A 15,176-nucleotide genomic window follows, 5' to 3' on the forward strand; every position below is an offset into this window, starting at 1 on the left:
TTACAAAAATGTGTTGTGTAAGTTGTTAACATTGTCTCACATGTGTGGGCTATCCCCCCGAACACTAGACAGAACCATTCCCGTAAACTTGTTATAATGATCATCGCACTCGTGTGGACTATTCCACTGGGTGTTGTACGTGTTATATGTTCACCGTGTGTTTGTGACTATCGCATCCATGTGGACTACTCCGCCGGAAGCTACGCATGTCCTGTTGTGTTGTGTGTCTCTGACAGAGTTGGGACTATTCCCTTTCGAATTGAGACTCACCTCCACCTTCTCCCTTTGCAGTGAAAGAACCTTGACACAAGTAAGACTAAGCACTCACTAGGCACGCAAACCTCGTTGTTCGAAGACAAAGCAAACCACTCTCATGTGCTAATAAGCAAAAGCTAAGGCAAACCTTTAAGACAACGGTAACCAAGCTATCATACCGGATGGGACTCCTACACAAAAATGAAGGTCATAAGATTCCCAGAAACCTTACCCAGAGACGGTAGAGTGTTATTTAACATTAAAGGAACTTATTATTTCTATTTCTCCAGCAGAAGATGCAAATTATATAACACCTAAAATCGCAAACCAACTAGTGATTCCAGAGTCCAATATCACTGTAAAATTAGACTTTTTCGCAATAAAATATATGACATAGCCAATTTACAGTTAAACATTGAAGATTATACATTTGTATCACAATTCTCAGTGCAGACCCTATGGAACAATCAAGGTGACATTATTTTGGGTTTACCTTGGATGGAAACTCTAAATTCCTTTATTATAAATACAAAGAAAAGTTTTTAACATTTTCTTACAAGAAGAAGAAAATAACACTCCAAGATTTTACACTAAAACCAAATTCAGTAACACCAACAGATATCTCAGATATTTCAAAAATAGTGCCTCAAGAAAGTAAAAAGGTATTACAAAATATGCAAAAAGAAATTGACAAAATCAATGTTCACAAAAATGAAGTTTCTCGATTTAAAAACCATAGCGAAAAATCACTGTCGAAAATTAAGAAACTTAAGAAGGATAAGAAGTCATTAAAAAACAAGATACAACAACTTATCGAGAAAGAAGCATCAAATATAGGAATTCAAGTTGATGACAAAACAACAAATATTGATCGAGTGAATATGACAACTCAAGAAGACAAGTCAGTTAAAAAAACAACACACTTAGATGTTGCAGTTCAGACAATGGACATCCCAAGTGAATGTTCCATAACCAATTCAGCAACATCTTCGCCAAAAGAAAATCTAAAAACTCCATATCGACATCTAAATCACAAGAGTAGACCAATCAACCATGTTATGTATCGGTACCATTCAAACCAGAAACAACAAACTGATGTTCTATATAATAGTGATGTAACCTCAATCCAATCTTACGCTGACAAGTCGTTACAAAATTCCAGTGATCAGAATACTATATAGAAGATTAATCTGGGATGGTCTAATCCCTTCTCAATGCAACAATTTTGTTTGTCATTAAGATCATATCAACTTGTATCGACGAAGATGACTGTTCCGAAACAGAAAGACGTTCAAAGCCGAAAAAGAGAACAAGCTTTTTGTCATCGACAAGCTTGAAGGACAAAAACTTTTTGAGGAAGGAGAGTATATAAATAATGTAAATGATAATAAGCATAAATAATTATTAGTTAATTAATAATTAGGTTGAAGAGGCATGTCTAAATGAGACATGACTCTTCATGAAGAGACACTTGCCTAGTATATAAGCAAGCCTTTCATTCTCATTGTAAATCATTCATCTTATTATCATTCTTATTCATATATTTAATATAATATTTGTATCCTCGTGGATATCTTGATATTCCAAGTTTTTTGGAATAATTAATTTGTAAAAAGAACTTTGTTCGCTTCAATACGCTTTATTGTTCATGAGAAAGGGAAAAAGGACCAATTTTAGAAGAAAAAAAATGTATACTATATATCTTATATAGGCATAAACACCAGAATTTTGTAAAGTACATGAATGAAATTCTTCCTCCCATTGTACGTTTTATCATAGATGTGCATACATTGACATGCACAATATGTCTCGAATGAGATATCACCAGGATTATGCTTACATATTCTTTAAAATTGTGGAGGGCCCTCGTAGTTTGTTATTTAGTTCAGTACTATATTGTTCCCTTTTTCAGTACCAGCCACGGAAAAAGTTACGATAAACTTAAATATTGAAACCTTACAATTTTATTCCTAGAACGGCATTCGAGTCAAATTGTTACCTGATGTGAAAGAACTTGTAGATTGAACTAATTCCTGTATATATATTATAAATGAGGAGTAACTCACCATTGCAGACATAGTAAAAGGAACTACAGGTTGAATTAAATTTTTTTATCAAATGAACAGCAACTCATGTGTCAGGCAAATTGTATAGTGCATTTGTGAAATGATCAAGTTCCTCATCTAGCAGGTATGTTGAAAATGATGTTCCCCTCTCGAAGGTATGTTGGAAATATGTTCTCCCAAAAAATGAAACATGTCACAAAATTTAGATGAGAAAATTTGAAAATAGTTATGATCCATGTATAAAACACACAGAAGACATGATAATCACCAAACATATAGGGGCATAACCAAAAACACCAACACAATTATAATAAATATAATATTTCTATTGCTAATTTATCAGAATAAACTTCTGATGCAAACCTGTTGGGAAAAGATGGACTCTCAAAAGAAAACAGAAAATATTCCACAAACAGGTTCGGCGCTTAAACCTTGTCACATTTTCAGCACAAGCATAGAGGCCTACATTAGGAAGGGGTGGTCACATGACACCTTACAATCCAAATACTCAGACACTGGTTAACAGGGATGGTGCATAACTCACTGCTCAAAAAATAAAGATTAAAATAGCTGAAGAAATACGACACATGCTTCAGTGACGAGCAAGCCAGATGAATTGAAAAGCTGCCTTTTACTCACAAAATAATTAATTATGACAGCACCAAACGTCCAAAATAGAGTTTTACACAAGGGATAACTAAACAGTAAACCTTGTAGATACTTATTGCCATGGGCACTAGAGAAGGGTCAGGTTGGCAATGATAGAAACTCAAGAAAATGATCTGGTTGTTCAATATCAAGGAAAATCATCGTTGAATGGAAGCAAACCTTCATTAAACCATGAACGTTCCCTGCTCGAGAGTAGTTTAGGCGTTGCATAGAAATAATTCAAAAGGTTTAATGACAGAGACACATGACTAGATCAGATAACATACTTGCCAATAGGTATACTGACAAGGGCAGTTAAATTCATCCCCTGAGTTAGCAAACCTAGAAAAGGAGGTTAAGTACACAAGATTGACTCAGACTTTTCTAGAAACAATCATATTACAAAGGTGAAGATGTATCAGAATTTGTACACCTAAATGATCTACATACACAACTCTTTCTTCTATCAACTTTACAAAGAATTTAACAGTTACATGGATGCTCTTTAGAACAGAACAGAACTGATTTGCAGCCTTAAAGGCCATCCAAAGCCCTACTTTAAGCCTTTGTGTTGGAGCATTTGGATGGAAAACTAAAAGTACTGATTCTTGAGCATTGCCTGCAATAAACTGGATATTGACAGGAAACAAATCAATAGAGCTTTCTAATCAAGATATGGGGAAAAATGGGCAATCAAAGTAGAAGATGAAGCAATTCACATTCTGCCATTCCTCTTAAAGAAGATGAGATCAGCATAGGTACCTCCACATAGAGAGTCTGGAATCTAATGCATTTCCAGCTGATCCTGGCCTTTAATCTCCAATGTATTTTCAGCTTGGAGATAAGCTGGAATTAGTCCTTCGGGATGTTTGCAGAAGCAATATACAAGACCACAGAAAAAATTGTCCTTCTGAAATAGCCTGATTATAAGCAATCAATTGCATCTACATTTATTGCAGACAACTAAACACGCAAATGCGTGAAAATTACCTTCTAAGAATAGACCTAGTTTCCACCTCTTTCCTCTGACTCCAGTTTCTTTGCATTTACTCCATTCTGACCACTATCAGCTGTGGCAACTTCAGAACCAACTGTTTCAGCTGCTGAAGAATAGTCATCAGACTTGGTTTCTGTCTCTGCTTCTGGCTCCAAGTCTGGGAAAAGTTCTGCCTGCAATGATGGTGAAATCCCTTTCACGTGAAGCCATGTAAGCTCCCAGAGGCTGTCACCTCCAAGAGTGCTTCTCTGCATGAGGACTCCTCGTGCCTTCAATATGAGTAACATGTTCTTCAGCAACTCGGGAATCAGTTCTTGAAGTTTGTCACTGCCTTTACCTCTCAGTTTTGCTTTCATATACTTCTCCATGCGGCTGAGCACACCAAGCCACAGTTTTCGGAAGTTTGGCAGAGTAAATAGCTGATCCAAAAATTGCAAAAATATTTTTGAGAGAAATTTCATGGCATGATGAAGGGTGCCCTCCATGTTACGATACTCCTTAGGAGAATGACCTTGAGCAATCTCCAGCAAATCATCAAGCATTGTAAAGATGACTTGATCAAAACACTGTAGCCAGACTGAAGGTGTTAAGCAAATTGCATCTGCTGCTGATAGGCACCTCTGCAATGACAGAAGAGCATAATTTCTGACTTCTTCTCTCTGCTCTAAACAAACTTTCCGAAGCCCATGTGCTAACCGCAACCACATTTCCCCTATTTCTTGGGAGGACTTTGAAGTATCCTCCCGAGAATCACTTACAGTTTTCCAGTCAACAGAGACACTCTTTGACCACCGAATTAAGCATTTAACAGATTCAGTCATCAAGTCCAGAGCACGCAAAGACCTGTCAGCCAAACCAACCCGAGACTCTGCAAAAGCTCGAGTAGCATCAAGGCATAAAACATAGTTTGCTTGTGTTAGATGTGCACCATCAGACATAATGAAGGATAGTGCTTCAAAACCACATTCTGATGCTTCTGGATGGCGAGCAGTAATAGAAAGCAGAGATGAAACTGTTCGCCACCCCATTGGAGATTTAATGTGGCCAGCGTTTGCTTTCACAAGACGCATGACTTCTTGAGTGATGTGTTCACAATATGCATCTGCTACCCGGGCATCCAATTTTAAAATAAGTTGCAAAGATCTCAAAAGTTCATCTGCAAGATTTTCCTTGTAAGGAAGCAAACGTTGACAGATGCGTAGGAGTCCAAAGACAACTTTTTCTACAAGAGCGCATGGCATAACTGTTGATTGCACTATACCAGCAATATGCTCATAAACACCCTGCCACAGGAGCATAATTCTATCCCGATTGTTTAGAGTAATTGCAATTAATAATTCAAGGCAGAAAACAGCAGTGTCTTCATCTTCAGGTGAACTACTACCCTTCTGTGGTCTACCTGCTGCCCAAATGAGGGCCCTAGCAAGCTGCAGCAAGGACTCTGCTTGTAAAAATTTACTCTCCGTAAAGATACTATCAATATGACATTTTTGGATGGTTTGCACAGTGCGCTGATGTGCAGCAAGCTGCTGCTCAGTTGGTTGAGACCTTGGTTCATCAGTGTCAAGTGACAACAGTTGGCTAAACCTGCCCATCAACCCTGATGATCGACGTGGAGTACCAACTACAGGTATATGAGATATAGATGGGGTCCCTGAAAGTGGCTTGCCATGCATAGAGTCATTTGCAAGATCAGGATCTTCAGCTGCATCACTTGCAACACGAGCAGGTAACAGGCCTAGCTTATGTAACCTCAAGATACAATCAAGGATGTTCCTCCATCCAGTTCGAATATAGTCCCCAAACCTGTTTGCTATGGTGAAAACTGTGACAGTTGCCATCCTTGCTTTTGTATCATCACCAAATGCAAGAAGAGGCTCCTCAACAGAAGCAGCTGGGTTAAGAAGAGTTGTAAATTTACAGAGAGACACAACTAAATCATCAAGCACATCCTCTAGATGATGACAAGCTGACATTTTAGCCACTGCAAGAAAGCCATCAACACATGTGTGGAAAACATCTTCATCTTCTGCATGGTCAAAGACCACTGAAATGGCTGCAATGGTTGGACCTGAGATGATGGCAAACATATCATGATCAAGGAAGGGTCTGGAATCACACACAATGTAAGGAGGTGTTTTCTGAGATTTCCGTATGAGATCAATCCAACGGCTAGGATTCATTTCCGGGAATAAACTTTGTTCATATATTGTCCGGATTTCATTCTTGACAATGGCATGGTAAAGCTCAGAGAGATACTCTCGAGGAAGGTCTTTGCCAGCATTGATATGCCGATTATTTCTGATGAAATCCTCTTCAGTCATCTTCTTCTTAACTTGGACATTGTGCTGATCTGTATTAAGCATGATAAGTGAATAGGACAATAGAAAAGCTGCATCCTTATCTGCAAGAATGCCTGATGACTGTTCATAATATCTCTCTGAGAAAGCCTCTAGAACCCTTTGTATTTTTTGGGCTTCACCTGGTAAACGGAAGGTCTCAAGAAATAACCGCAATGCAGTGTCTAAATTCATGTCCTGAAAGTCAAATGTCTTTGCAAATTCATGAAGCACCTTCACACAAAACTCGTCATGATTTCCCAAGAAATCACCAACAAGGTTTTTATCAAGTCCTGCAGTATATCTAAAAAAGCAAGCAACGCTTTGGTGATCAAGCTTCTCAGGAAGTAAATGAGTCCCTTGAAGAAATTCGAGGCCTTTCTTTGCATCCCTGTTAAAGTGATCTGCTCCAATCATCAATCTTCTCTTGATATATTTTTTGCGGCGAACAAATTCCACCCAATGGTTAGCATCTTCATAACTCTCACACTTGATTGTCCAAAATGGTGCATATTCCTCTATCTCCTTTACAGGTACAGGCTCTGGAAGGGGTGATGCAGCAGTGACCCTATCTGCCATGCTGTGAATGACTGCAATCAGCCCATCCAAAGCCAAAATGTGCATCGCAGACAAGGGACAATTTACTGGAAATGCACTACGTGACAGTAGGTTCCCAAGCTCCTCAAATATGTTAGCACAATAATATCACAATCCAAATTTGCATACATCTCAGGCATAAATGTTGGTTGTCTGCAGAAGTCTACCAATGCTTCCATTGCTACTTCCTGTTGCTGATAAGAAGCCCCATACTTGCTCTGTGCAAGCCTGATTATAACACAACTAAAGAAAGCTTCCAGTTGCAGTTTCAACTTCGTACGAAGATGATGATATAGATTAAGAACAATGCTGCATACCATGGACAAAATCAAAGGGCTCGATGACAATCCAAACTGCATCAAGTTACGAAAAAGCTCGTCCTGTATAAGGGCTAGCAACTTTGGGTGTTGGCCTATAGATTGCCCTCCTAGTTCAATTGCAGAATTTATCAATCCCAAAGCAAAAAATGGAACATCTTCATCAAAGGCTAAGGGATTGGACCTAGCACCTATGCCCATGGTCTCAACAATATTCAAAAGAGAGCATAAGAAGTGAAAAATTTCCACCATGCATGGGACCCCATAGGGCTCTGTCAAAATATGTACATCATTAGACAATTCTTTAGTGCTAGATTTAGTACCCGTTGTTTTATCATCTGAATAATTCACTTGTGATGCAAATGCACCAGCTACTGATATATTGGCAGAATCAGAGTCTGCACTCCCATTATCAAACTGCCTGCCATCTATTCTGTGTTCTTTTGGAAGCCCATCTACCTGCAGAAAGAAAATCATGTTACATGCCCATCATTTTAAGCACTGAAATTATATTTGCAACTTCATGTACAACACAGCAACCATATGTGACAATCTAGCCTTCAACAAGAACAAACGCAAGACAATGTCTGAAAAGTTTACAAATCACTCAATCATGCCAAGTGCCAAAGTTCAAACAGCTTACATGAACTTTCGACTTGACAGAAGGCATATCACTTCCATTGGCAACTGCAACAGCCTCGGCATGATCAAGCTCTGGCAAATGAGCGAAAATAGCCCTCACAAGCTCATGCATTGTGTGCCGAGCTACTCGTTGTAGCAGTTCACTTTTTGTTCCAGCTTGATGAACCACTCGAAAGCATGTATTTACGATGGTACAAACATCCTGGTTGTTGAGGACTACAGAAGTCTTGCTTTTCATACAAGCCAGAAGAACCTGCAGGATCTTCATCAAGACCACCTCTTCTGATGCTGGGTCAGTTACTTCAAATCGACAACTCGTCACAGCATCCACTATGGAATGCATTGCCTCATCAACATGGACTGTATTCAAATCAAAAACTTCCAGAGTTAAAATCTTGTAAACTGCAGATAAGGCAACCCCAGTAATTGGTGCTCCAGTTTCATCTGAGCGGATTACATCCATAAATGGTTTCAAATAAATAGATGGATCGATCATGTGCCATGGTTGTTGCCAGCTAAAGATTTGCCGGCGTAAATTCTTTAAAGATTGCACAAGCGAGTGCTCTAACTGATCATCACCTGCCATATAACGGCCTGCCCACCTTGCATTTCTCCTCATTACAGCCAACACGGCACCCACTTCTGAGTTCACCATACAAGCTAAAGCCCCTCTCTTTGCTATGCCACCGCATTCTTGGGGCTCCTCTTCTATTGCCTTAATTCCAGTTTGCAGTTTTGGACGCCCCATTTGCATGAACCTCCTACTATCTGTAAACTCTAAAATATGTTGAACTAGAAATCTGCCATTACCATTGTCAAAACACAATCTGGGCTCAACTCAGCAACAAAAGTACCAGCTTGTTCCTGAAAAATGAAGCCTCCTGTCAGAAGCAGTTTTGTTTACACTGTGGACCAGCTAAAGGTTACATCAGTAAAAAGTTATTTATGCATGGTTACCCTCCCATTTCAACAGAATTAAGTGCAAATTAAAAATTGAACCACTTTACAGCAGGGTTTCTGATCTAAAGTGGAAATCTATGTTAACATGACCCAGACATAGGGTTAGGGATCACATCAATGTGACCGTATGATTTCAAGAATATCAGTAGAGAATGAAAAAGGCCTTTGATAAGAGGGCTAAACTCGTAAATTTGAAAGGAGGCATTGTTCACTTGTGGGACAAGAAACTTGAGGATCCTGGCCCCTAATTATAAGGGGCATATAACTTCATTTGTACACATCAAGTCATTTGATCATTTGAGCTTATTGATCTATCATAGACAAATGCATTTATCTTTATGATGTGTGACAATATTGGATTGAATTTATTTATAATCACCATGTTGATGCCCTAACTTGCCAGTGCTCAGTGAAAAACATCACCCAAACTTCAAACAAACTGCAAAGGCATTAATATTACTGCATCAATAAAGATTAAACTGAAAAATCATTGAATTCACATATTAGACCTAAATATTACTACAATAAAGATAATCATTACAACATAGTGAATCGGAAACAATTTATAGATTTTGTTACAACAACCTTGCAAGTTTCAGGATCAAAAACACCATTACAAAGTTACAACAGACTGGGATGACGTTTCACTGTCATGGAAAATGAACTACTGAGAAGTACTATTTCATAGTTTGGTAGTTGTTTGATGATAAGAACATAATAATAATCAAGTGAAAGAAGAAGCTAATCATGTAAAGTAAAAATACATCACAAGCAGTCATCAAATCAAGAGAAATCAGCTAATCAAGCTTCCCCTAGATTTCTCAACATGGTATCAAAGCTAAGGTGACTACATCAAGGAAAGGTGGCTTGGAAATCATCCAATTGAAGAAGGATACACAAGGGCCAAGCACAAAGAGATCGCCAAGGACTAAAGGAAGGAACTAAGAAGCATCAAGAAGGACTACCCATCTCATTACAAGGATCACATCATCTCAACTCTTGAAGAAGAAGACTTCAAAAGACCCTACCTCCATTCAAGGACCCTACACTTGAAGCATTCTTTGGAAACTCATAGATTCTACGAATCATCTTCCAAGGAAGCAAAAAGAAGCATTGCCCTCATCATCAAAGGAATCAAGGCCATCTCCCTAACATTGAAGAAAGAATCTCATCTCTAGCATCTTTGAAGAAGGGCATCTCCATTGAAGAAAAAGTATTGTCATCTTTGAAGAAGGAAGACATCATCAAGGAAGCAATCATCATTAACAAAGCATCTTCAATAATCAACATCATCAAGAAGGCATCAAGTTGAAGATATCATCATCAAGGAGCATCTTCACTTGACAAGTAAGTATTTTCTATTTATGTCTGGATCTACCATTAATATGACTTCATTTTGCAAGGAGAGCAACAAACTGGTTGGGTCATCAAATTTCCTTGCATGGAAGAAAATGATAGATTTGATCCTCATAGAGAATGAAGTTATTAAATATATCAAGGGTTCAATTTCCAAATCATCACAAGAGCAATCTCAAGCACTATCGAAGTACATGGAAGGGGAAGTAAGGGCTCAAAGAATACTCATAGAATCGATCAAGGATTCTCTCATTCCTTATGTAGCAAAGTTGGAGAAATCAAAAGAAATCTATGATAAGTTGGTAGAATTGTTTTTTGTAAGCACTATAGAAGTTATATCATTAAGAATCGAGCTATACAAGATGAAGGTATCAAAGGAAGAAGGGATAGCCTCATAGCTTATGACTGTGTCACAAATAAGAGATCAGCTTCAAGAACTAGGAGAAATAATGTCTGATAAAGAAATGACCACCGTTGTGTTCAATGCACTACCTAATGAATGGGGCAACTTTGTATCATATCTATGGAAAGAAGGAAGCCACTCCATTTAGTGAACTTTGGTCATAATATAAGATTGGAGAAACTAGGTTGAAGGCAAAAAGCAATGTTAGATCAAATGAGCAAGTTCAAGCATATGCTGCCATGGCGAGGAGCAAAGGAAAGTTTGGAAAGTTTGATCCTCAAAAAAAGAAGAAGATCGATAAGTCAACGATACAATGCTATGAGTGTAATGAATATGGGCACTTTTAAAGGAATAGTCACAAACTCAAGAAGGACAACAATAAGAGAAAGGAAAGAAATGAAGCCCATGTCATCGAAGAATTAGAAGAAGAACCCGAAAGGAAGAAGTCAAAAAAAGAGGAAGTGATAGACCTCGACTATTAGAAGGTCTCTCACACATTTTCATGTACATAGAAGTTGGCAAGTAAATGTAGGAAACATTCAGAATGATAGATTCATGACATCATCCTAGAAGCAAGGAAGGATAACTGAAGTAGAAGTCTTCATGGTTGTAGCAGTCATCATGATAGAAAGGAAGTAGCTCATGGCTTCTCCATTAAAAGCATACAAGGACAACCGAAGTAGGAGGATATATGGTTGGACAAAGTCATCTAGCAATATAGAAGATAAAAAGATCATCATACATCATCATTATTAGAAAGGAGAATTTGCAGAAGGAGGATCATCAAGATCCTCCACTAGAATCTTTATAAGAAGGTTCACTTCTACTTGGAAGAAGCGTCTCACTGATAGTCTACCATCCACCTTCTGTGAGATCTATTGTTTAGAAGGATGAAGGTATGATAACAAAGTTGTGCAGCATGTCAAGTTGGTTGAAGTACTCTCATCTTCAAGCAAGGAAAGAAAGTTGTTGAAGGAAAGTCTAGATGACCACATAAAGGAAAATGTATGTATATATGGTAATAGATAGATAAAGTCATGTCATCATATGATTACAGATAGTATGGGTTAAAATGCTCTATTACATGAGCATGATGAAAGAAGAAGAATCTCTTCCATTAGAATGATGTATGAAGGCATGAACACAATGTGCCTTGAACTCTTCGACATATTGACAAGATGGAATCAAGATAATATGACCTCATGAAGAATTTGAGATGGTTGGAAACTATGATTCCTAAGATGAAGGAATCATATATAGAAGATTCTGGGAAAGCGATATGTGAAGAAGATGGAAGAAGAGTTCGTAGGAAGATGGATCTATAAGATAAGAAAAGTGATCAACATCTGATAACTAGAAGGATTAGCTATGACATCTCCTTGGAGAAGGTATGAAGACCCTGATAAAGTCGAAAAAAGGAGGAGACCCTTGATATTGAATGTCTTGGAGATGGATTCGTGGAGATGGATTCATACATGTGCAAGATGTTGATTTGACAAGGTGATGTCATGACGTGAGGCCATCTTAAAAGGTAACTTTGATTTACTGTTCATTTTGATTTTTGAGAAATCATCTGGTTGGGTTGAAACAGAGCTACTAAAAGAGAGTTGTAGAAGTCACCTACAACCTGCACTCATGAAGTTGGATGGAAGATCCTAGAAGAATGATGACTTGGAAGAGGTAGTTGGATAAAGGATAGTCAGATGTGGACTAGAAGATCACTCCCCAATGAAGAGAAGGGTGACATGACTATTGGTTCAACACAATGTTTCATTGAAGGGAAGTGATAAAGAAGATGGTTGATGCTCTACGAAGAAGAAGGCTCCATGATGAAGAAGTTGAAATTCATGACATGACACCGAAAGGAAGAGCCCTACAAGCAACTGATAGTACCATAACCTCCACCAAATAACAGATAGTTATTGATGGAAACAAGTCCCTAATTGAGAGGGAGCTTGGGCAAGTTCCTGGTTAAGCGGGAGCTTGAGTATATTCCTTTTATAGGAATGGGTATATCCTCCATAGCTGAGAGGGAGAGATAGACACATCATTCTTGTCTTCATGTTATGAAGAAAGAATGGAAGATTGAGTAAGCATTTGGTTTTTGATACTCTTTGAGGATGTGGTAGGGCATCAACTAGGTAAGAGTAGTTGAAGAGGAAATTCCTTGAGAATGTGTTAATCCAAGACAGGAATTGTCCTAAAAGGTCATACCTTGTGAACATCCGGGTGGGATATGTGCCTTAAGAGACAATGATGATGGTGTCTACTAGTCATTGTCTCGCCAACATTGTTCTCTGATCTTGTGGGGAGATAGAGTTGTTAGTCAAGACCTTGTTATGTGACAATGTTGGTTGGTATGATGAGATGCAATGAGATAAGTTGAATTAATAGCTTATGAGATGGCTTACAAATCCGACGACTCTTATGAGAATTCTTCAGTATGAGAATGTACAAGTACCAAGTATGTATTATGAATACCTCCCTAGTTAAGAGGGAGTGTTTAAATGTGTAACTAGGTCCGGTCTTCATAATGTCTATTGTAATCATGATTTTATATACTTGATATTAAAGAGAAAAGAGATTTATTATTGTCATTCCTCATGCATGGGTTTCATGCTTAAGATAAATTTATTTATAGGTCAAGCACCCATTGAGTGCTTCTAGGTTTGTCATAGAGTTATTAAGTCAAAAGAGTCATTGTTATACATGTAAGACCCCTTTGAGCAAGTTATATCTTTTAAAAAAAAAAATTGTAAAGTCAAAAGTGTCATAAAGACCCTCCAAGCCCTTGTCAAACAAGTCAGCCTACAAGAAGGATCAAGTCGCCCTCATGGACAACAATTCGACCTCCTAAGAAGCCTATATATAAGGGAACCTCGACTTCATTTGAAGAGACATTCATTCAAGCAAGAAGCAAGTTCAATATCCTAAAGAAGGAAGCTGGCAGACTAAGGAAAAGGATGAAAATCAAGACAAAGAAGAAGAGAAGCAAGATCGAAGTTTTGGACCTCTCTCTCTCTTGTGTTAGGGTTTCTAAAGTAGCTACTAGACCGAAATTGCAAAAGTTGTCGAGGAAGTCAAAGTTGCAGAAGAAACTGTTGGGGAAGTCAAAGTTGTTGCTAGGTCAAAATTGTTGGAAGTTGTCGGGGTCAAAGTTGCTGGAAGTTGTCGGGGTCGAAGTTGATGGAAGTTGTTGGGGTCAAAGTTGCTAGAAGTTGTTGGGTCGAAGTTGCTGGAAGTTGTTGGATCGAAGTAGTTGAAGTTGTCGGGTCGAAGTTGCTAGGTCGAAGTAGCTGAAGGAAAAGTTCATCAAGAAGGAGAAGTTTGACTTGGTCTTGGAGGCGTCTTTGTCAAGGGTCTTAGGTCTTGGAATTTGTCATCTGAGCATTCTATAAGAAGAGAAGAATTCTTGTGGGTTTTCCTCTCAAGAGGAGAGGTTTCGGCCCTAGTTGATAGCCTATATCTTGTGTCCTCTTATCTCATTATATTTCATAGTTTGGTAGATGTTTGATGATAAGAACCTAATAATAATCAAGTTAAATAAGAATCTAATCAAGTTGCGTCAAAATACATCACAAGCAGTTATCAAATCAAGGAAATCACCTAATCTAGATGCCCCTAGATTTATCAACAACACCAAAGACATTTTTTATGAGAATGTTGGACCTTCTCATAGTGCACATTTGGCAATACACTTTGCACTTTGGTCCTCTTCTTCTATGCAAAAATGGATTTTTTATTTTGGAGCTACTCAACACATGACTAGACATGAACACACTACTCTCTCTGATTATAGACAACAACAAAGTGGAAAGTGTTTATTGATGAAAATTTAGCCCTACACGTTTCGGGGTGCTTCATCATAGATATAGCTAAGTTTGGATATGTTCTTCATGTTCCAGATGTTGGATAAAATCCTCTTTCTATTTACTTTGTTACACACCGATGAAATGTGGAATTTTGGCCAGATTGGTGGGTTGTAAAGGGCATGAATGATGGTTTCAAGCTAGTTACCTTGAGACATTATGACATATATGATCATATGCAAAACTTGGGGAAGACTCCTCCCTCAAAGAGAAAAGGGTTTGTTGTTATGGTAGCCAATGTTGATGACATCAGCGGGTTATGGCAATTGCATCTCAAATACATCAAATATGGATCTTTGTGACATATGAATCGTCTACATATGGCTGATGATCTTCCATGCATTGAACCACCTAGTGGTGTCTATTGATGATGTGTAATAGGGAAACATCCTTGGAAGCCATTTCCTAAGAACAATGTGGGGCAGGTTTCTTGGCCTCTTGCATTAATTCATAGCTAAGTCACCTGACACGGGGATTCGGGATTTGTTGGATACAGGGATTCGAGTGTCAAATTCGGAAACATTGACCCCCCAGAACAGGACACGTAGGATTCTTTATATATTATTTTATTAAATATATATATATATATATATATATTTGAAAAAAAATATATATATATATATATATATATATATATATATAAAAATTAGATATTTCTTACACAAATTCTCATTAGTGATACAAATTCATTGATTTCAAACATAAATCTCCATCTAGATGTTAGTTT

General features: G+C 38.0%; 1 protein-coding gene across 1 annotated transcript in view; it reads right to left on the bottom strand.

Annotated features, from left to right (window-relative positions):
- Positions 1–3,239: 3,239 nt before the first annotated feature.
- The window catches only part of LOC149244285 (ARF guanine-nucleotide exchange factor GNOM-like), a 60,968-nt gene continuing 49,031 nt past the window's right edge, over positions 3,240–15,176 (bottom strand). The window contains 3 exon segments of the mRNA XM_089374785.1: positions 3,240–7,006; positions 7,009–7,678; positions 7,863–8,725. Coding sequence (XP_089230911.1) covers positions 3,975–7,006; positions 7,009–7,678; positions 7,863–8,615 — 4,455 coding nt within the window. The 5' untranslated portion in view covers positions 8,616–8,725 and the 3' untranslated portion in view covers positions 3,240–3,974.

This window comes from Pinus tabuliformis, chromosome 8, assembly GCF_031772625.1.
Source record: "Pinus tabuliformis cultivar Carrire ecotype Pingquan chromosome 8, CPIR1, whole genome shotgun sequence".
NCBI lineage: Eukaryota > Viridiplantae > Streptophyta > Pinopsida > Pinales > Pinaceae > Pinus > Pinus tabuliformis.